Here is a 22155-nt window from a genome sequence, read left to right on the forward strand (position 1 = left end):
TGGATGTAATCCCGTCCCTATCCCCCTCCTTTTTTTCTGTACTCCCCCCCTTATGATTTGTAAAAACAATAAAATACAAGTTGGAAAAAATAACAAGCCCTACCGATGGCCAATTCACCCCCCCCAACCATAAACAATCCATGCCCGATGGCACAAAATAAACAACAAAAGAAATAATCTATGCGCAATGGCACAAAAATAAATCAAGGTTAATGCGCAGAAGTCCAGGATCCTCCATTGTTTGGAGAGAATTCACCGATCAGCAGATCTTCTTTTCTTCTTTCTGGGAGGTGTCGACACATCCTCCATTTACTGTCAAATGAGACATGACAGGCCTTATATACATGATCCATCCAGCAAACCAATTGGTGGGTGTACCATGTGAACAGGCATGAAGTTTGGGAGAGAACTGGCTAATAGAGATATTGCCCATTATTGTGTGGGGTGGGGGAAGGGCTGATGCAACCCCTATGTGACTTAGGCAGTAGCCTAGGGTGGCACATTTTGGGGGGCAGCGGCGGCAGTAGCAGAGGACAGTGGGCAGCGCGGCAGAGGACGACATCAGGAGCGGAGCAGCGCAACAGAGGACAACATGAAATGGCGGGAGAATAGGACAGAGGATCGCGGGAGCAGAGCGGGCGGCAGAGAACGGGGGGAGGAACGCGCCTCAACGGACTGACACGAAAATCTTCACTGACTTCGTGTCTGCTACTGCTATAGCGCAGCTCCTCCTTGGCCGTCCTGCTCTACTCCAGCAGTCCTCAGTCCTCTTCATCCCCCGCCACCGCCCGATATCCTTCTCCTCTGTCACCCTGTTCCACTCCTGCCGTTCTCTTCCTGCTCTGTTCTTTTCTCCTGCTGACACCCACCGTCCTCCTCTGCTACCCTGCAGAGAGGGGTGAGCCACGAGACTAGTGTACTGGCATAGGGTCATGTAGCGCTAATACGTTACTGAATCTCAGAGTTTGAGGTTGTATTATTGTGCTGCTCAGTGCATTCACAATTCCTGATATGGGAGCCAACCTTAGAAAATGAGCAAATCACTTGCCAACCCTTAACATTGCTGACAATAGTAATCGCACCATGAGATATTTTGTTGCAACGTAGCCTACTTGTGTTATAATTGATACGGATACAACTAAGGTGCATTTGGGACAGAAATACACATAGATCCCATAAGAAAGAGGGCACCAACCCAACAATCACAAGCAATTTGCCAATTAGAATTTTTTTTAGGCAATCTACACAGAGACATTAGTTCTCTCAGTGCAACTATTTAGCCAGTAATTCAACACAAAACAAGTGTCAAAAACTTGCTTGAAAAACTAGAATATCCCTTTTTTCCGCTAATTGGCAGCTATATCTCAGCAGTCTCTCTTTTAGTAAAGGGTACAAAGTATATTGATACAATTATAGCCAATTCATAATACAAATGTTCAAGGCCTATACATAGGGTCAGAACATATCATTTAATTATGATCTCAATGTATTGTGATTCACCCAATGACTTGTTCTGAGTCTTTTTAAATTAATTGTGTTTTCTACAGGACATTAGTGAGCCCAGAGGTATATATTCGTTTACTTATTGACAGAACAGGCTACTATTTCAAGCATCGTAAAGCATATGCCATGTCTGAGTACAAAAATCAACTCCTGTCCACTAATAAGGTTAACTACCTAAATTGTACCTCATATATTTTTGAGGTTTCTCTAATACAGACTATACAGATGCAGCGGCCGTTATTCGAACAAATCACGGCACCGTTTTCGTGTGCGCTGCTGTACTCCACGCGGCCAATCGCCCCTGGCACACGTGTTTATCGCGGTTGCTTTGTTTGAATTTCATGGATTGTGTGCAATGAAATGCAATGACATGAATGAATTGTAACGTGTACAGTACTGAGCTACAGTGCTAATTTCAGGTGTTTAAAAACCAGAACACTAAAATGCCATTTTCTGCACTTGCATCTTAAGGCGGGACGGTTGGAAGAAATCCCGCGCCATGACATGGGTATTCCGAGGTATACACCGCGTGAAGTGTTTTGAATAACGTCCGCTGTAATTGTGTACTAGTCGCTATACTTATTGCCTCAAAATAGGAGCTACACAGTCCTTTTGAATATTTATGTTTGGTCTGTCTATGCACACCTTATTTTAATTACTATTTCAATAAAGAATATATTTTTAATTTAAATCATTTACACAATTAGGTAAACGGGTGCTATTAGAACGGAGTTCTTTTTCTCTTGGTATATATGTTAATACAATTCTCAGCCGAGCACCTTATCTATCTCAATGACTACTTTACACATTAAACTATTAAGCGGAGCAGGGGTTAATGTTCTCCTTTCCTTCCCTGCCCCATCTTTCCCGTGGTATAGATGAGCCACGAGACGGCCACACAGACTGCACTCCACCCGATTCCCATTGAGCCCAAGCCGAAAGTAAATAGTGCTACATCTGTACTTGCATTCCAAGTATATAGTTTTATATTGCTAAACTTGTCAACATGTGCTTCTTTAATGGGTGCTACGCACCTGATTTACCCGTTATGTAAAATTTTAAAAAAAGAGATTGTGCATCTCTCAGTTAAGTAAACCTTTGTTCATCTTCAAGGGGCATTTCAGATTGACTTATGGTTGCAAACAGTTCCAATTTTAGCAGGACTGTTCAAACCCAAGCTGTGCTGTAAAACTAATTCAGCAGGCATCTGCTTATAGGGCTCCATGTTAAAATGGACATGAAGCAAAAGATGTGTTCTGATGTGCATATCCTTTCCCAGAATCCCTTGCTGCGGTGGAAGCGCTGTTTGCCAAGCGATAATGGGGAAACGCAGGGTTGCAGACCTGATACGTGAATGTGCTTACAATATTAATATTTGTATTTACGAGGGACTGACCCAATTCAAACTAGCAAGGACAGTAAAATGTGGCAACTTCAGCACTGGCAAAACTGTTTGTTACGGAGGTTCATATATTTCTTTTATACACACGCACACAGAGAAATGTTAAGGCAGGTACTTATCCAGTCATTTAAAAAGGAAGCAAAGTAGTCGCTGGAGAAAAAATGTTGCTAGCCCCCATCTACAACCATATGCAGTTTCTGCAGTAGACATCGATATTTTTCTGTCCCCATCTCCCTTGTTTTAAGTTGCTAACCCTATTTCAAATTGTTGACTTTCCTTTTCTCGCCTTTCTTTGCCTTCCATTAAACGCAGTAGTATGTTCCAACATGGAACGCCCAGTACAGAAAATTATAATAAGTACAACGACCAACCTGCCCAACTTATCCCGCTGATCTATTCACCGCATACCAATGAGTTATCAGATTATTGCACAAATTGAGTGCGTTCATTCCAAAAACAATCACTTCATAAAGGAAACACATTATGCACGCCAGGTTAATGTGTCACTGAGTAGTTTATTACAACAGATTTATTTTCATTATAAAACAGCATAATTACATATCTGTGTTTCTTACATTTGAAATGTACATAAAACATAGTTTGCATCAGAAACAAAATGGCTTCATTTTTACATTGATAACTTATTTTAAAGCATTAAGATTAAACCTTTTAAAACGTGTTTAAATCCTTCCTTACATTTCTCCTGTCACCTACCGCACTAAGAACTTAAATCATGGGTCCTATTCAACTTGCTGTGAACACGTGTTCCCATGTGCGGGAGAAGCGTTTAGCTCAATTCAGATGCACGGGACTAAAATCTTCTCCAGCACTGCGAGCATTGTGTGTAGGAGCGGATGTATCATACAGAAGACCTTAACCCTTTCAGACTTGGTTTACATCTCGAAATCTACATATCCAAATACAAAGTAATGTATACGATCATGTATGTTGGGTCTGAAACCGTTAAAGAGGAACTCTCAAGCAAACATAAGTATGGGCTATTTTTCCCTTTATAGGAGATAAAGGCCGGGATTCCCCAAGCTCATATAATGGAATCAGATCAAAATCCCATGGAAACTGCCAACTGTCAACTTGAATGGCAGTTAACACAGGATTGATCTTCGATAGCCCTTATTAAAGCTTTCTGAATTTCCGCCATAATCTGCCTCTAACCGTATAAGCCGCTGTTTGGAACAAATGCTATTTGTTTTAAAACAGTTGTTTTGGAGGGTCAGTGTCATAATATGCATAATTCTGATTATTATAAGGCTCGTTCTGACCTACAGCTAGACTTATATAAATTACTAAAAAATGATCCGTTTGCTCAACTTTTTATTTTGCCATTTGTACCTTTAGAATATGTAAGTTTTGTTTAAAAAAAACCCCAGATTAAATGCATCTCTGCAGAAGCACAATTATCCCTGTGTACACTGGAGAAGCGACCCAGTTAAGCAGGGTTTCAGCCACCGCTGTTGATGCTGTATAGGAGCCTCAGAGGTGTTTATAAACAACATCCGAAATGGGATAACTTAATACAGATTTCGTAAAAGAAAAGAAAACGTGAAGAACTGCAGCAAAACAAATGCATTAAAATAGGGTTTTTATTTGGAGAACACCCCACAGCCCTTTTAATTAACTTGTATTTTGTTTTTGCAGCGAGAGCTACAATCAAAACATTATCAGAAAGAAAAACAACAACTTTTAGTTACTGTACTGTATAAGGAACGGTGTCAGAACATAACTGAATGAATAAATTCCTCACCTTGCAGTTGTGATACAAAATATTTTACGTTCCCGTCGGGCTGAAATGATTTCTATGCCCTGTGATATCCTGTGGCTTTGATTTATTTTTCTACTGCACGAAGGAGCCTAGTTTGATCCCAATACATTTCCATTCCTTCTACTCAAGTGCAACAATGAAAAATAATAATAATAATAAAACCCAGGAGGCACATCGACATGTCTCAGGCAGACTCCCCAGTGCTGTTCCAGTTCCTTAAACATGGTAAAGTCAAAGTTCTGCAAATAAACACTTTATTGGTGCTTAATTGCCAACTGCTATTGTCAAGTCATAATCAACCTATGTTGGTTATTTTTAGCTTCCTCCCAATTTCGGGGGTACGCCCAGAGCTTTAGACTGCTGCATTATATAGAGGGGTCGGTACAATCCTACATTTACAAGCATTCCGGCTGTAGATCATTTAGAATGAATATTCTTGATGGGCAGATACAAAATAATAATAAAAAGGAAACCCTACAATTATATTGACTTGTTTAACCCTTGCTGTGCCAGTGGACCACGAAGGAATCAATGTTGTGAAATATAATATACCGTGAAATAGAACAATTTGGTCTGATGAATTATAACTGTTCTGCAAGAAGTTGCAGGCATTTTCACAAAAGTTAGTGATTCGAAGTGGCCAGTCATGGCAACCGCTAAACCCCACAAATTCTACTTTTTCAGTTAATAGCTTCACTTTTGATGAAGCAGGTAACTCAAAGCAGCAGTGCCATCTACTCAGTCAAATCTTGGTAAGTGGTCAAGTAGGCAGTAATATTGACAATTTGAACCGTTGCGCATTCTGCCCCAATTCTTGGGGGTCGTGGGTTACATACGTAGCAGACATCATTGCAGAATATCAGTTTCCACAGGAATGGATGGCAGTGATAACGCAGAATATCCCACCATAACGTGACTGTGGGGGGCTATAACTTTTGCTATATTTATATGGTTGGCAAAAATAGCTTGAAGGGATACACTACTTGTCCCATCTATGAATGACAAGAAAAGGCTCCCTTAGCACCACCTATTGGTACATGCTTGAATGGGAGGCCGCTTGTTTGCAGCATTAGGCTGCGGCCCCGCTAGCGCTGAGCGGGCAATGCGACTTGCATAAATATATATGCAAGTCTCCGCTCACGCGGATATGCACGTGCACACACGCGATGCGCTTAGGTAAATAAAAATGTTATACTTTCCCGCTCGCTCAATATTCGGCAATGCTGCCCCCCTCCCCCCGCGCGTGAGCAGACGCAGGACAACCGCCACGCATGCTTTGAGCGCCAGCGCACTCAGCGCTAGCGGGGCCGCAGCCTTAGTTCAACACACAATTTTGGTTGCTGTAATTACAATGGATTGGAAGGTCCACCGTTTAATAGGCCATCTCTACTGCCATTTACTTCGATAGATCTGATTCGCCTTTCAAAGGAGCAGTCCCTGCTTGGACAAAAGTGACCGTGGCATGTGTAATGGGTGAAATGTAGTGGATTGACGCATTTACCAAAAATCAAACATGTATAAATATTTTGAAAAAGTTGAACTTTTAATGTTTCCATGGAAAACACATGCTTTGGAGTGTTTGCACTGTATAATCGGTATCAAATGCATTTCTAGTAATGGGACACTGGCAGGCCACATTGTTTTGTTTTGTATTTTTCTTGAATTGCAAAAAAAGACTTTTCGCAAGATACGAATATTAAAAAAAATGATTCAAGTGTGGGCGAATAAAACCAGTAAGTTTAAACCCGTTATTTGATCAAATACCCGCTAAAAAGACAGCACCTTTAAAGGTAAATTACATCCCTCATACTCAGCAGTCATAATTTATTTGTAATGTCATTTATGACACAAAGTATCAAACAAGCTGTACGGCTCTTAAAGTGGTTACTACTCTTTCCGCCTCCTGATACAGCACAAACTTTCCCTTTCCTCTTGACTAAGTTTCTCAATCAGCCAAAAGGATTAGGTATGAATCCCCACGCACTGCAGCCTCTGCGTGACATCGAGTCAAATGATACGAGTGAGGAAACCGATCAGGCATTTTGCTTTTGATTTCCTTTTACGAAGATTCTACCATTTGTTTAGGTTTCCATGTTAAATGATAAAGCAGTCATTCTTCACATCTAATGATACAGGATGTTGCTTACATTATTTAATGTGTGATTATTTACAAAATATTAATCTAATGGCAAATAAGGTTCCAACAAATTATTAGCAATACTTTTTTTTTTTTTCCCATTTGACCGTTTTACCTTATACACACCAAAATAGAACATCCTTATCACACAAAGGGCTATTCATAAAACTGCAATAGTGCCAATCTTGGAAACTAGCTTTGATGTGTCAGTGCCCACGTGGGCACTATGACCGTTTAACGAATAACCCACTTACTTTTAAAGCATAGCTGAACAAACTATAGGTGATCAGTGTCATTTCTTAATTAAAAGTGCAGCTAAAAGGAATTAACACTGAATGAACGTGGTGTTTCAGAAGAAAATTTCTGAACAAATCACATAGTTCACGTATGATCTGATTTACTAGTGGCTAATAAGAAAATAGTTACTTACCCATTCCATCCTTTATTATCATTCCATATACAAATACAGTATGCAGACCTGTTGATCCTGACCACAAGACGACAATATGAAATAAAGACTATTAGTATAACTTTTCGGACCCGTGACGTCCTGAGGCGATGAACCGCACTATTTTGAGCTCCGGCGACCTCCTGGTTCCAGAGAAACTTACCTGTAAAGGTACCAGTGTTTAGTCCCCTCCAGAGGAAATAAAATGGCAGCTTAAATCTCCTGCATCAGGCAGGTCAATAGGAGGCCGCAAAGTCAACTGTTGGATTACCAAGTAGTAACATCAAAACTTTTAGCGATTAGTATTTCAGGCGCTGAAAATAGTGCGGTTCCAGGCGCCAATCCTTTATCATATTGGGTATTTGATCCACAACAGTATCTATATTGTGGATCAAATATACAATATGATTAATTAAATAACACTTGCTTGTTGTGAGCTTAGAGTGATGGGATTCTATATACTGTACACATCCTTCTGGTAATGTGTCTAAATAATACCAGTGACATTATATCCATAACCTATACTTTTAAGAGCTCTGCTCATAATAACCAGCCCCTGGGAAGATTTGGGGCCACCAATTTAGCCATGTAAAACTTGCAAGTAAAAGATAACTGGGAAGCAGCAAAGCTGCTTTGGGGGCACGTAATATCTAATGGCTTAAATAGAGCATAATGTAACGTACCTCAAATCAAGACAAAAATAAAATAAAATAATGGAAGACAGATACCGTTACCTTTTATTCCTCTTCCTGACAACCCTTGCTGTGCCAGTGGACCACGAAGGAATCAATGTTGTGAAATATAATATACCGTGAAATAGAACAATTTGGTCTGATGAATTATAACTGATCTGCAAGAAGTTACAGGCATTTTCACAAAAGTTAGTGATTCGAAGTGGCCAGTCATGGCAACTGCTAAACCCCTCAAATTCTACTTTTTCAGTTAATAGCTTCACTTTTGATGAAGCAGGTAACTCAAAGCAGCAGTGCCATCTACTCAGTCAAATCTTGGTAAGTGGTCAAGTAGGCAGTAATATTGATAATTTGAACCGTTGCGCATTCTGCCTCAATTCTTGGGGGTCGTGGGATACATATGTAGCAGACATCATTGCAGAATATCAGTTTCCACAGGAATGGATGGCAGTGATAACGCAGAATATCCCACCATAACGTGACTGTGGGGGGCTATAACTTTTGCTATATCTATATGGTTGGCAAAAATAGCTTGAAGGGATACAGTACTTGTCCCATCTATGAATGACAAGAAAAGGCTTCCTTAGCACCACCTATTGGTACATGCTTGAATGGGAGGCAGCTTGTTTGCAGCATTAGGCCCGGGCCATAGAGGGGTGGGGAGAGCGGAGGCGCGCTAACGCTGAGGCTCGCCTGCTTCAGTCAGCGCGATTGCACGGACTTGCAGGCGAGCCAGCGAGCGCAAAGGGAGCCGGGGGGAGGTGGTTGGAGGCGGGGCAGTGACGTCGCTGGGCCAATCGCCCGCGACGCACTGATGTCAATGTCACGGCGCCGTGACGTTGACGCTGCTGTGCTGTGATTGGAGGTTTTCAGCCGACAGCGCGCTGAAAAACAGCTTGGCGCTCGGCTTAAGGAAACAATTTAGCCATGTAAAACTTGCAAGTAAAAGATAACTGGGAAGCAGCAAAGCTGCTTTGGGGGCACGTAATATCTAATGGCTTAAATAGAGCATAATGTAACGTACCTCAAATCAAGACAAAAATGAAATAAAATAATGGAAGACAGATACCGTTACCTTTTATTCCTCTTCCTGACAAGGAATGATCTTAAAAAGCAATTAGAAGTCCACTTGTGCTTAAAATATTCATAATAGTGAGAAGAAAAAAAAAAAGGGGGGGGGGGCAGAAGGGAAACCACACTTTTATACATAATTAAAAAAGTGAAATAATAAATTGTTTTGACATTGCACTGTTATTTCAAATACTGGTTTGTTTGTTTGTTTTCTCCAGCAAATCCCCTTTCCTGCGTCTGTGTGTAGCAGATAGTCCCTCCACATCTAGTTAGCAACTTGGGGAGGCCCTTCGGGGATAAGTGAGGTGAAGAAAGTTGTGATGAAAGACCAGGCTGAAGCTACGAGTCCTGGGCGTGGCATCGCATCATCGGCATCATCTCCGGTCTCCTCTCCAGCCTCGTCATCTAACCCCTCGTCCATTCGGCGTTCCTTTAATGGGAGAATACCATTGGGGATTACTACAGGGCAGACGGCAGAATTATCCCCTTTGCAGAGCAATGTAAGCAATCACATGATACAGAAGTGCTGGGCGTCTTGGGGCAATCTGGTGCTGCCCGGACACCCGCACTGGAAAGATTAATCCCATTCTTTATCTTCGCCTTTAAAAAGAAAGGGCAAAAAGCCATTGATTCTCATTTGATTTTCATTTTTCCAAAGTTGCTGCCATGCCTTTAACTGAACATGCCAAGATATACAACATAATATGCTAATCTTCCATTAAAAAGCTGTTTAACAGCAGACAATCACAACTTGCCCACTCATTTATGACTCGCTTCCTTCCACGATTGTGTTATTCTTCAATATATTCATCTCAAAAAAAAAAAGTTACGTAAACTGGTTTAAAAAATACTTGGCAAAGCTATAGTTAATGCATTAAAAAATAACATTTTAAAAGGGAGGGGGTCAATATTACATTTCATTAGCTCACAAAAACAGCCTGTTCACGAAAAGGGAATTTCACATCTTAGCAGCTTTTAGACAATGACGAGAGTCCAACAGTTCCATTATACTTTTTGGAGTCAGGGGCACCTCTCTAAGCAGTTACCAGTCACCAAAGATCGACACTGTAATACTTCAGTCAGAGCTTTGAGAGACGACTTTGCCACTGATCAGTATTATGAAACTTTAACATTTCTTAATTGTTTTCTTCAAGCTGCAAGGAATGTAACTACAGAAGTTGCAAGCTTTATTACATGTGCCGGCTGATTAGGAGGCCAGAAAAAAACACCATTCCTATTACGAGCGATAAGGCAATGTAACACGTTACCATTTGTTTAAATGGAGCCGCGTTACATATCGAATTAAATAAGGTGCCTGTGTTAATGCAGTGCGTTATTGGGTGCGCTAACGGCTGCTACATCTGTACCTTTTGAGAAATAATATAATGGGGGTTATTCCTTAAAAAGGCAATCCAAGCGGGGGTATTTTGCAATTTTTTTTTTTTAATTATTTTTTACACATAGGATTCAAGCTGGGGGTCTCAGCAGCTGAACCCTCTTCATTTCAGCTCTGGGACCCCCTGCTTCTGGAGATATCTCCGTAGAGGGTGCGAGTAGCCGCTCCGCTAGCATGATTCATGTAATATGCCGCTTTCAAAGCTCCAGCGTACTGCGTGCCAATAGTAAGCTGTGATGTCATCGGGTGCGGCTTCCTATTAACCCACGTGACACGGGAGCTTCAAACCCCAGCCGGAGCATAGGGTGCGGCTTCCTATAACCCACGTGACACGGGAGCTTCAAACCCCAGCCGGAGCATAGGGTGCGGCTTCCTATAACCCACGTGACACGGGAGCTTCAAACCCCAGCCGGAGCATAGGGTGCGGCTTCCTATAACCCACGTGACACGGGAGCTTTAAACCCCAGCCGGAGCATAGGGTGCGGCTTCCTATAACCCACGTGACACGGGAGCTTTAAACCCCAGCCGGAGCATAGGGTGCGGCTTCCTATTAACCCACGTGACACGGGAGCTTTAAACCCCAGCCGGAGCATCGGGTGCGGCTTCCTATAACCCACGTGACACGGGAGCTTTAAACCCCAGCCGGAGCATAGGGTGCGGCTTCCTATAACCCACGTGACACGGGAGCTTTAAACCCCAGCCGGAGCATAGGGTGCGGCTTCCTATAACCCACGTGACACGGGACCTTCAAACCCCAGCCGGAGCGGCTAGCAGCAACCCCTAAGGAGGTCTATAGCTCAGGAAGCAGGGGGGTCCCGGAGCTGAAATTAGTGGGGTTCAGCACTGGAAACCTCCTGCTTCAATCCTATAATAATAAAAAAAAAAAATCGCCCCATCGATTGTTCCTTTAAATTATAATACTGCTGATCAGTGCCCTATCAAACAGAAAGTCCTGCCTTGAGTTTATTGTAGAACCCCGTATGCGTTATCGCATAAACTACTGGTGTACCAAATACCCTCGTACGGCTTGGTTTTTTTTTTTTTTTTACCAATCCCCGTTTCCCTAGGTCAGCCATATCTCTGGTTTCATACATTTTATAGAGTGGGTGCTCCATGTGCCGTATTTAAATATAAATATGTAACTAGTAGAGTTTTAGCATCCAGAAAGCAGATCTACTCATTTGGCAGCTTCAATAGTGAGGTTAGTTTAGGACCACAAGTTTAGACCTAAAGGGCAGTCCCACGAGGGCTACGGGAACTAACAGCAGTATCGTGTGCAGTAGATTAAACGTAGGCAACTGACACCCTTTCTAAAGAAATCAGACAAACATTTATTTTATATTATCCGTTTGTGTAGATACATACAGGCATAACCCGGTTTAATGACACTCACTTTAAGTACACTCGCAAGTAAGGACATATCGCCCAATAGGCAAACAGCAGCTCACGCATGCGCCTGTCAGCACGTCCTGAACAGCAATACCGGCTCCCTACCTGTACCGAAGCTGTGCACAAGCGGGGAGACTATAGAGCCTGTTACAACTGCGTTATTTACATCAGTTATGCACGTATATGATGATTGCAGTACAGTACATGCATCGATAATTGGGGAAAAGGTAGTGCTTCACTTTAAGTACATTTCCGCTTTACATACATGCTCCGGTCCCATTGCGTACGTTAATGCGGGGTATGCCTGTACATACAGTTTTTTATACTTTGAATATCTCCATAGATGTTTGAGAATGTTTATGTTCATTACCTAATCTCTTTTCTTATCAGGCCGTTTTAAACAGTTGTATAAGCAGGGAACTGGATTCATGCAGAGTCTCTTCCCTTACATCTTTTGTTTTGCATAATTAGTAGGAGATATTGGAAAGGAACAATAATTGCCAGGTAACAGTCAAATTAAATGGACATATAGAAAATAGAAATGGACTCATTTAACCGCAAAAAGGTAGGTGAACATGTTACTTTGGGAGAGTGGGAATGAGGTTAAATCTCTAAATAAGCCAATGACATGGATTTTAGTCTCGTGTCTGCTTTGTGGGACTGCTCCTTTAAGAACTTACAAGAAAAAGCACATGGGTAACACCAGCCTTAGGCACTCATTTCATAAATTTAGTTACATATGGTGAGGAATAGGTGCTTCAAATAAAAGAGGTTTAAAAAACCTATGATTTTTGCATTTGGCATAATTAAGCATGTTATTTCTCAGCTTGTCTTGATATATGGTTCAGCACTAATATCCCAACTGGAGAAATAAAATTACGTACCATCTCCTGAAGATCATTGTTATTGACTCTGTCGTGGTTCGCTTCTGCAAAGTTGTCCCTTGCCTGTCGTTGACCTTCCTCTTGTCGGAAAGGAAACCAACCAGCCTGGTGCCTGTTCAACAGATGAAGCCATCTTAAAAACTTTCCATGCAGTGTAGTAATCAGCTTTACTTGCTGGTAATCAGCTCTTCTGAAAGAGGCCATCCAAGCAGCCTTCTTGTTTTTACTTTTTTTGTAATAGGATTGTAGCAGGGGGTCTCCGGAGCTGACCCCATTAATTTCAGCTCTGGAGACCTCCTGCATCCAGGGATATTCCTTCCGTAGGGGGTTCCAGTAGCCGCTCTGGTTAGCTAGCTGGGGTTCACGTAATGGATGCTTTTCAAAGCTCCCGCGCCCTGCAGGCCAACAGGAAGCCGTGACCTCATCCGGTGCGGTCTATTGGCACAAGTGACGCAGGAGTTTTAAAAAGCAGAGGATACTGAAAACCCCTTCTGAGACAAATTTCTCTGGAATCAGGGGGTCCCCGGAGCTGAAAGGAATGGGGTTCAGCTACACAAACCCCCTGCTTCAAATAAATGTAAAAAAAACATTTTTTAAAGCCCAATTTCAGTGCTCCTTACCCATTATTTTGCACTTTAGTACAAATACACTACAAATGCACCACCTGACTATCCCTCCAAAGGCCTTGAAAATACTGTAGGTTAGCATAGTTACATACTCCATCGCTGTACATTACATTAAGGACTTGGGAAATATATAAAAGTAACCAAGCAAACTGCAGCCCATCTTATTGTGGACTCTTACACAGTTAATCTCATAATATAGTAAATAAATCACTAAGATCCTTTTACCGTATTTGACATTAAAAATGGATGTCAATTGGAGCAAGGAGCACTTAGGAACTAACTGAATAAGCTCCCACGTGTCAAGTTCTTTTAAAGAAGTTTTAATAACTAGAGAAAAAAAAAAAAATTGTCATGGCAAATCAACAATACAGATTACCAATGGAAATTTTACTTTAAACATTTACTATCAGTCCCACTTTTTAATTTGTTTGATTTTTCTTTTTAGATAAAACAAAATATTCATGTTACAAATGTAAGATGAAAAATGATAATATGCATGCCTATGTACTTTATTTGATTTAGTATGTCTGATGTTTTCTCATCAGCAAGTTATGACAGGGCAAGAACCTCCCGTGAGCCAATATTTCAGTTTAGTGTACTTTCCTCATGGCAGTCAGAAAACCATTTCAACAAACGTCTAGTTGTGAATAAATCTACAATGAAAATGGTAACCCGTCACATTTCTTTCATAATGTGGGACCTTATTTGATCCCCAGATTTTATCCATTATTTTCTAACTGTTTGGAGTTTCCTGTGCTCATTCTAAGCATTGTTTCATTCCTTTAAGCCTTAACATAAAGTGTAAGGCATTTTGTCTTTCAGGCTTTGCCGTCTCAATGACAAAGTTTCACGTTAAATCTACTATTCATCTTGATTGGTTTCCCTAGTGCTAGTTTTTCCTCTGCTATATGCCCCTTTCCTGTTGTACCCTTTTCATTTTTAAAAGACTAATCATACAAACTAATATGTATCTCCTTTCTTAAAGGGTGCTATGATCTCCAGTCTGTGCCAGGAAGCCAATTTACTGATGACCTTTTACTCACATGTACACTACTATCATAGCACACATCACCATGACAAATCGGCTGAAGGACGAGTAGAAGTATACGATGCTGAGAAGGATGGCCGCTCGGGACACGGTGTACATCCAGTCCAGCCAGTCCCGGTTGAGGTCTTCCTCATTCATCAACGGCCCTCCCTGAGCGTTCATTTGGACGTTCTGATTCTGGTTTACCTCTGGTGCCACATTTGGGGCGGCTCTGGGTGGGTTCGGAGGTGGACGGTCCGAGTTGATGGCAGGAGGAGAGGCTGGTCGTGCTGTCTCACCGTCACTAACGGCCTGGCCGGAGGCCACTGCTTGACTGCCACGGAGAAAGAAATGCTGGGTGAAGCCGACAAGCTGTGTTTAAGTCTCTCTGCTCTGAGAGGCTATGTAATGCATTCTATATACTGCTGCGGCACAGTTTATTCGAGCATTTGCCCGTTCTGTGCCGCAGCAGTAGCCTGGCGCGCGCCCGAGTGTGACGGGCGCACACCGAAGCAGCGGAAGAGCGCCCTCCGATCGGGGCGCTCTCCCTACCGCTGCCGGGTCTGCCGGGTCCCCCGGAACCCCCTGCCGCTGTCCCGCGATCGCGGGACACCAGGGCTCCCTCGGGGAGCCCCTGGACACGCGTGCAGGGGGCGCACGCTCCCGATGACGCGTGACCGCGCGTCTATGACGCGCGGCACGCCGAGGGGCGGCCACTAGCAAGCCGGGAGATTTCCCGGCTTGCGGTACCGACCACACTTCAATAAAGTGTGTCGGTAGTGTACAGTACCAGTGTCTACTAAATGTTCTTTAAAGTCCAAGTAAGCTTACACATATAAAAATAGATCAATATAATTGGCTAATTTAGACATATTTTAACCTGCTTTAAAATAAACATTTCACTTAATCTTTTCAACTGGTACTTTGCTGGACTGTTTGTTAAAATGCACCCATGATAACATCAAAAATATACACGCTCTAATCCTCGTCACAGTATAAAACCCATTCCAATGTTAGAAATGATCAATCAGCTTACAACAAAACTAAAATCATTTACCAGCTGTGCCGCGCCTAGGGCAAAATCTGCAGGGGTTTCTGATGGTGAGTCCCCACATCATATATTCAGAGTCTTACATACTCCAAGGCAGCAGACACTCCGACGGGGGAACAGTTCAACCGGATGAATCAGACTCCCTCCAGCGTAGACGTCACAGCAGTATCAATGGAAACCAATGCATTTTTTGGTCCTTTGTGACGCATAGATATGTTCTTCTAGGTTTCCTAGCAACACCTCATTTAGTAGTGTCCTGTTACTTGGCAACCGGGAACTATAAAGTTGTGCTACGAGTGTCTGATCTACATTCTTCTGAAGTCACGTGAGCGGGAGGAGACGTGTTGTGTTCCGTTGCTACTGCTGTGACATCATTACACTGGAGCGAATCTGAAGCATCCGGCTGAATTGTTCCCCAGACTGTCTGCTGCATTGGAGCTCTGTATTTAAGCCACTGAATATATGCTGTGGGGATTTGCCATCAGAAACTTCTTCGGACTTTCCCTGGGCACGGTTTCTGGTAACCAACTGCTGCAATGAGATTGCACTTTTGTAACATTATGATTGTTTTCGACTATGAAGTTTGAACAACTGTATAAAAACGGTTTACGCTAAGGAGCGTGCGCTTATCGTTTTATTCTAGATGCACACATTGGAGTTGGTTACTCTGCTTACGATGCTGCCCCAGACTCACTTAAAGATTTCAACGTTCCTTTGAAAACAGCAGACTCTTATAGTCTCCTTTGGAACACATAAATATCCTTTCTTGGACAATATAAATTAGTTTTATAATATTATTGCACTTTTTAAACTGTTCATCATTTTTTGTTGTTTTTTTTCTTCACTTTATCTATAAAGTAGGCTATTTAAGTATAGAAATGTCAACACTATTTTCTGCACAGTTATTAGTTGGTGGGGGAGGGTTAACCCCTTCATTAACTTAGCACTTGGCCCCTAAGTTAATGGAGGGGTTTATTATTAATAATAATAATAATAATAATATACACATACAGTATACACACACTTTTTTGGGGCCAATGCCCAAAATCGCTATTCGCCACATTGGGCTAATATGGATATTGGGCATTAGTCTAGAGGTTTTAAGCAGGGGTCTCCACAGCTGAACCCATTAATTTCAGCTCCTGGGACCCCCTGCTTCTGGAGTTACAGGCCCGTAGGAGGTGCCGGTAGCCGCTCCGTAATGGGCCAACAGGACGTCTTGAGGTCTTTCCGGTCTCTGCTTCTTAGGGAAGCAGGGGATCCCCGGAGCAGAAATAAATGGGGTCCAGCTACGAAGGCCCCCTGCTTCAATCCAATGATAAAAATAATAACTGACTGTGGCGAGGTATTCTGAGGATCGGTACCGGCTCTTACTCCCCACCCTCCTAAACCCTGTATGTCTGCCCCCACCTCCTCACACCATTCACGATTAGTATGTCTCTTACTAGGTGTGTACCAATATGATCTTATCAGGGGTATTATCTCCCACCCATCTGAATGTATGTTCCCCTCCCCAATTTTATCTTCTGTACCCCATAAACTCTGATAAATAAAAAGTTATAAAAAAACAATAATAAAAAGCCCATGAATTGCTCCTTTATGAGCTGCTTATGACTGACACACACACACACACACACACACACACACACACACACACACACACACACACACACACACACACACACACACACACACACACACCTCTGAGACTTCTCTATGCATCTCTTACAGAATGGTGGCTGGCTTGGTAGGATTAACACTTCGGGGGTCCCATTCAGAAGCAGGGACCACGCAGTGCTAATCTGCCCGGGCCGCGTTCTGTTTTCGGGGCTGTGATCGCACACGTCTGAACTGTGGCCCGGTGGCCGCAGCACAGAGGACAGCAAGTCTGGCTACATCTGTACCACAATAATCCTCAAGGTAATCCTCTCTTTCTTTTCAGGTTAAACACCGGCTGATAACAGACAAGGAAAAAGAAGCAATGACAGATTGTGAGAATTACTAGCACTCTACATCTGGGGACCCTCTGAGTGCCAGTATCGAGTGCGGAGCCCAGCTGACCTTAAGGGAAATTCCCCATGGAGACGCTGACAGCTTGAAGAGAAGTTCCCAAGAGGGTCCTGCTTTACAGCTGCTGTTTGAAGTGCCCACTGAGGGAAGCAAGCATCTTACTTCCACACCAGCAGTCACCGAGTGGTAACCTGTGTGTTTTACACACTCAATGCTTGAAATTTTATACTTGATGTACGCAGAATATTTTTCCCTTATTTAATACACAATTGTATTTACTTACTTCACCATTTGCGTTTTGCGCTGTTTTTTTGTTTCCATATCTGTACCACATGTTTACATTAGCCTTGGTAAATTAAAGACGTTGAATTCCCCCAGATCAACTTTTTTCTGGTTTATTGGCTTACTTGATTTATTTAACATGTTAACTGAGCTTTTAATTAGCATCAGTTTGTGTGATGGGAGGAATATCCTACAGAAGAAAATTCTGATACCTAATCTACAGTATGCGGCCTACATACGGTAACTATAGATCTATAGCCTGTAGAAGTTAGTCAGAATGCAGGAGAAAGAGACAGAGAGACATTCTGCTGATGTATGTGTGTATATCCATATACTGTATCTATATGTAAAGCTACTTACTATTGCATGTAGTATTGACGTGCATACATCTGCTGCCACATCATCATCTGGAAAGGGCTGTAGACCGAATAGAGCGGGAATACAGCTGGAGCTCCTTGTCCAGCATGCCCATGGTTTCCTACATGTCTTTAAACAAAGCTCAAGTTAACTGTAGGCTCAATACCTGGCTCATACTGGAGATAACCAGATCAGTACAACCGATTATGGGAAACTCTCGTAAAACTGGGTAAACAAGGTTAAAAAAAAAAAACTTTGTGGCATAACATCAAGAAAGGATGGTGGAAAAGTGTATTTGTTGTTGTATTTAGATTGTGGCTTCTTTATCAACTGCTAAAAGCCACATACCTGATGCTACGAAGGGCAGAGTGCTACACAGTGTCAACACATTCCCGTGTGATTCATATGTAAAAATAATGCATCTAAAGATCCATGTGTGATCTACAACACCAGGTGTGAACAGAAATCCGACAGGTGAAGTTTGAAAATGTTACCCAAATAACTTACTTTTTCTATCCTACTGTACTGTGAAATACGCCAACAGTTTTTTTTTTTTTTACAATGAATGTCATTTTTTTATGCATACTGTACCTCTCAAAAAAGCCAATTACTACTTCAAAACACTGCTCCATAATTCTGTCCCACTGCAGGATTCTGTCCTTAAAGAAATACCTGTGTATACTCTACATATTCTGTTACACTAACTAACCAAATGAAAAATTTTGAGTCTAGATTTCCCTAGCGATTGAAAAGACCTCAAATTGTGAAACAAATGTAAAAGATAACTTTATTTCCTATACTGTAGTACTTTTCTCCCAATGGGACTCAAAATGCCTCACAATTACAGTATAGTGCACGGTATGCAGCACATATGATTGTTCAGACAGTCCCTGCCCACTCTACGTCTAAATATTCTCTTGACTATTAGCTCTCTTTTAAACAGAGGTCACTAACAGTATTCAACTGTTTTTGTTCTGTGATAGGTGTAGCATTGTTTATGAATGACTGAGGTGCAATGGAATTAAATGTACTGTTCCATTGTTTATCCTGTATGGATTATGTTCTATGAATTTCATATGTATTTTTTTGATGCCTGTTTACCATCCATTGGCTCTACGTTGCTAAAGTGATCAAATGCAAATCATGGTTCTGTTTTCCCTCATTCTGCTAGGACAGGCCTGCACAACATATGGCCCCCTGACCACTCTGTGCGGCCCGCGATGACTCCGGACGGGCGTCAGTTAAGTAAATAAATTTTTTTTTAAAAAGTTAAAAAAAAGTTTTTAAAAAATGGCGGCGACCCCCCCCCCCCTGGGTTTTGCGGTGCGCGAGTCGGCGGCGGTGCGCGTGGGCAGCAGCATGAGGAGGATGCGGCAGCCTTGAGTATTTTTATTTTTTCAATAGGTGGATGCCGGGGGGCGGGGCTTTAGAGTAGAAGGGATTGGTTGGAGGTCATAGCATGCCGGGGGCGGGGCTTAGTACCGGGGAGAGGATGTGTGTCTCTGTGTGTCTCTGTGTGTCTGTGTGTGTGTCTGTGTGTGTGTCTGTGTGTGTGTGTCTGTGTGTGTGTGTCTGTGTGTGTGTGTCTGTGTGTGTGTGTCTGTGTGTGTGTGTCTGTGTGTGTGTGTCTGTGTGTGTGTGTCTGTGTGTGTGTGTCTGTGTGTGTGTGTCTGTGTGTGTCTGTGTGTGTCTGTGTCTGTGTCTGTGTCTGTGTCTGTGTGTGTGTGTGTGTGTGTGTGTGTGTGTCTGTGTGTGTGTGTGTGTGTGTGTGTGTGTGTGTGTCTGTGTGTCTGTGTCTGTGTGTCTGTCTGTCTGTGTGTGTGTGTCTGTCTGTCTGTCTGTCTGTGTGTCTGTGTGTCTGTGTGTCTGTGTGTGTGTGTGTGTGTGTCTCCCCCCTGCACCTCACATCACCCACAAGGCCGCCAACAGAAATCATGGGGCCCGGGACAAATGAAAGGAGCAGGGCCGCCCCCCCCCCCCACCCCCGAACCCATAGCGCACCTACCACGAAAAAATATCTTTTAGCGCGCAACTTTTACTTAACTGTTTTCTTATTGTGATACAGAAAAAAACATTACATCTCCCCTTCCTCATACCTCACCCCTCCCCTCCTCATACCCCCCTCTCTCTCCCTTCTCCCCCCCCTCTCTCCCTTCTCCCCCCCTCTCTCCCTTCTCCTCCCCTCTCTCCCTTCTCCTCCCCTCTCTCTCCCTTCTCCTCCCCTCTCTCTCCCTTCTCCTCCCCTCTCTCTCCCTTCTCCTCCCCTCTCTCTCCCTTCTCCTCCCCTCTCCTCCCCTCTCTCTCCCTTCTCCCCCCCTCTCTCTCCCTTCTCCCCCCCCTCTCTCTCCCTTCTCCCCCCCCTCTCTCTCCCTTCTCACCCCCCTCTCTCTCCCTTCTCCCCCCCCTCTCTCTCCCTTCTCCCCCCCCTCTCTCTCCCTTCTCCCCCCCTCTCTCTCCCTTCCCCCCCCTTTCTCTCTCCCTTCTCCCCCCCTCTCTCCCTTCTCCCCCTCTCTCTCCTTTTTGCCCCCCCTCTCTCTCCTTTCTGACCCCCCTCTCTCTTCTCCCCCCCTCTCTCCCCCTTCTCTCCCTTCTGCCTCCTCTCCCTTCTGCCTCCTCTCTCTCACCCCTCTCCCCCTTCTCCCCCCACCCCTTCTACACCCGCCCCTTCTCCCCCCACCACACCACACCGTTTGCCCCACCCCACAGCAGCCCGTTTGCCCCCACCCCTGCAGCAGCCCGTTTTTTACAACCCACTCCGCACCCCTGCAGCAGCCCGTTACACACACACACACACACACACACAGACACACACAGACACACACAGACACACACAGGTGCAGGGGGAGAGGGTGATGGGTGATGGGAGGTGCAAGGGGGGGTCATTGGAGGTGCAAGGGGGGGGTCATTGGAGGTGCAAGGGGGGTCATTGGAGGTGCAAGGGGGGGTCATTGGAGGTGCAAGGGGGGGTCATTGGAGGTGCAAGGGGGGGGTCATTGGAGGTGCAGGGGGAGGGGAGTCATTGGAGGTGCAGGGGGAGGGGAGTCTTTGGAGGTGCAGAGGGAGGGGAGTCATTGGAGGTGCAGAGGGAGGGGAGTCATTGGAGGTGCAGGGGAGGGTCATTGGAGGTGCAAGGGGGGGGTCATTGGAGGTGCAAGGGGGGGGTCATTGGAGGTGCAAGGGGGGGGGTCATTGGAGGTGCAAGGGGGGGGTCATTGGAGGTGCAAGGGGGGGGTCATTGGAGGTGCAAGGGGGGGTCATTGGAGGTGCAAGGGGGGGTCATTGGAGGTGCAAGGGGGGTCATTGGAGGTGCAAGGGGGGTCATTGGAGGTGCAAGGGGGGTCATTGGAGGTGCAAGGGGGGTCATTGGAGGTGCAAGGGGGGTCATTGGAGGTGCAAGGGGGGTCATTGGAGGTGCAAGGGGGGGTGATTTGAGGTGCAAGGGGGGGTGATTTGAGGTGCAAGGGGGGGTGATTTGAGGTGCATGGGGGGTGATTTGAGGTGCAAGGGGGGTGATTTGAGGTTCAAGGGGGGTGATTTGAGGTTCAAGGGGGGCGAGTGATGTGAGGTGCAAGAGGGGCGAGTGATGTGAGGTGCAAGGGGGGAGAGGGATGTGAGGTGCAAGGGGGGAGAGGGATGTGAGGTGCAAGGGGAGAGGGATGTGAGGTGCAAGGGGGAGAGGGATGTGAGGTGCAAGGGGGAGAGGGATGTGAGGTGCAAGGGGGAGAGGGATGTGAGGTGCAAGGGGGAGAGGGATGTGTGTGCTGTGCAGGGGGGTATTGTGTGTTTGATGTGGAGGGGGAGTATTATGTGTGTGGGTAAAGGGGAGAGATGGGGGTATGAGAGATAGATGGGGAGTATCGCAAAGGTTGAGTGAGGGGTTCTGGGGGAGATATGAGGATGATGATGAAGGGTGCTGGGGAGATATGAGGATGATGATGATGATGATGTGCTGGAGGAGAGATGATGATGATGATGATGATGGTGATTTTACCCGTGCGGCCCAATTTTCTTTTCCTTGGAGCAGTTCGGCCCTTCTCACTGTACGAGTTGTGCAGGCCTGTGCTAGGAGTATACATCTGTGTAATGGATCCTAAGTTTTG

At 44.2% G+C, this 22155-nt stretch overlaps 1 protein-coding gene across 4 annotated transcripts in view; it reads right to left on the minus strand.

The window, feature by feature from the left end:
* Nucleotides 1–9014: 9014 nt before the first annotated feature.
* HERPUD2 (HERPUD family member 2) overlaps nt 9015–22155 on the minus strand; it is a 32852-nt gene continuing 19711 nt past the window's right edge. For all 4 annotated transcript variants that reach the window (XM_075586613.1, XM_075586614.1, XM_075586612.1 and 1 more), the window contains 4 exons: nt 18059–18184; nt 14372–14689; nt 12703–12814; nt 9015–9463 (listed from right to left, as the gene is read on the minus strand). In XM_075586613.1, the coding sequence (XP_075442728.1) occupies nt 9299–9463; nt 12703–12814; nt 14372–14689; nt 18059–18184 (721 nt within the window). In that variant the 3' untranslated portion in view covers nt 9015–9298. The remainder of the gene's footprint in view (nt 9464–12702; nt 12815–14371; nt 14690–18058; nt 18185–22155) is intronic.

The sequence above is a fragment of the Ascaphus truei genome, chromosome 2, assembly GCF_040206685.1.
Source record: "Ascaphus truei isolate aAscTru1 chromosome 2, aAscTru1.hap1, whole genome shotgun sequence".
Lineage (NCBI taxonomy): Eukaryota > Metazoa > Chordata > Amphibia > Anura > Ascaphidae > Ascaphus > Ascaphus truei.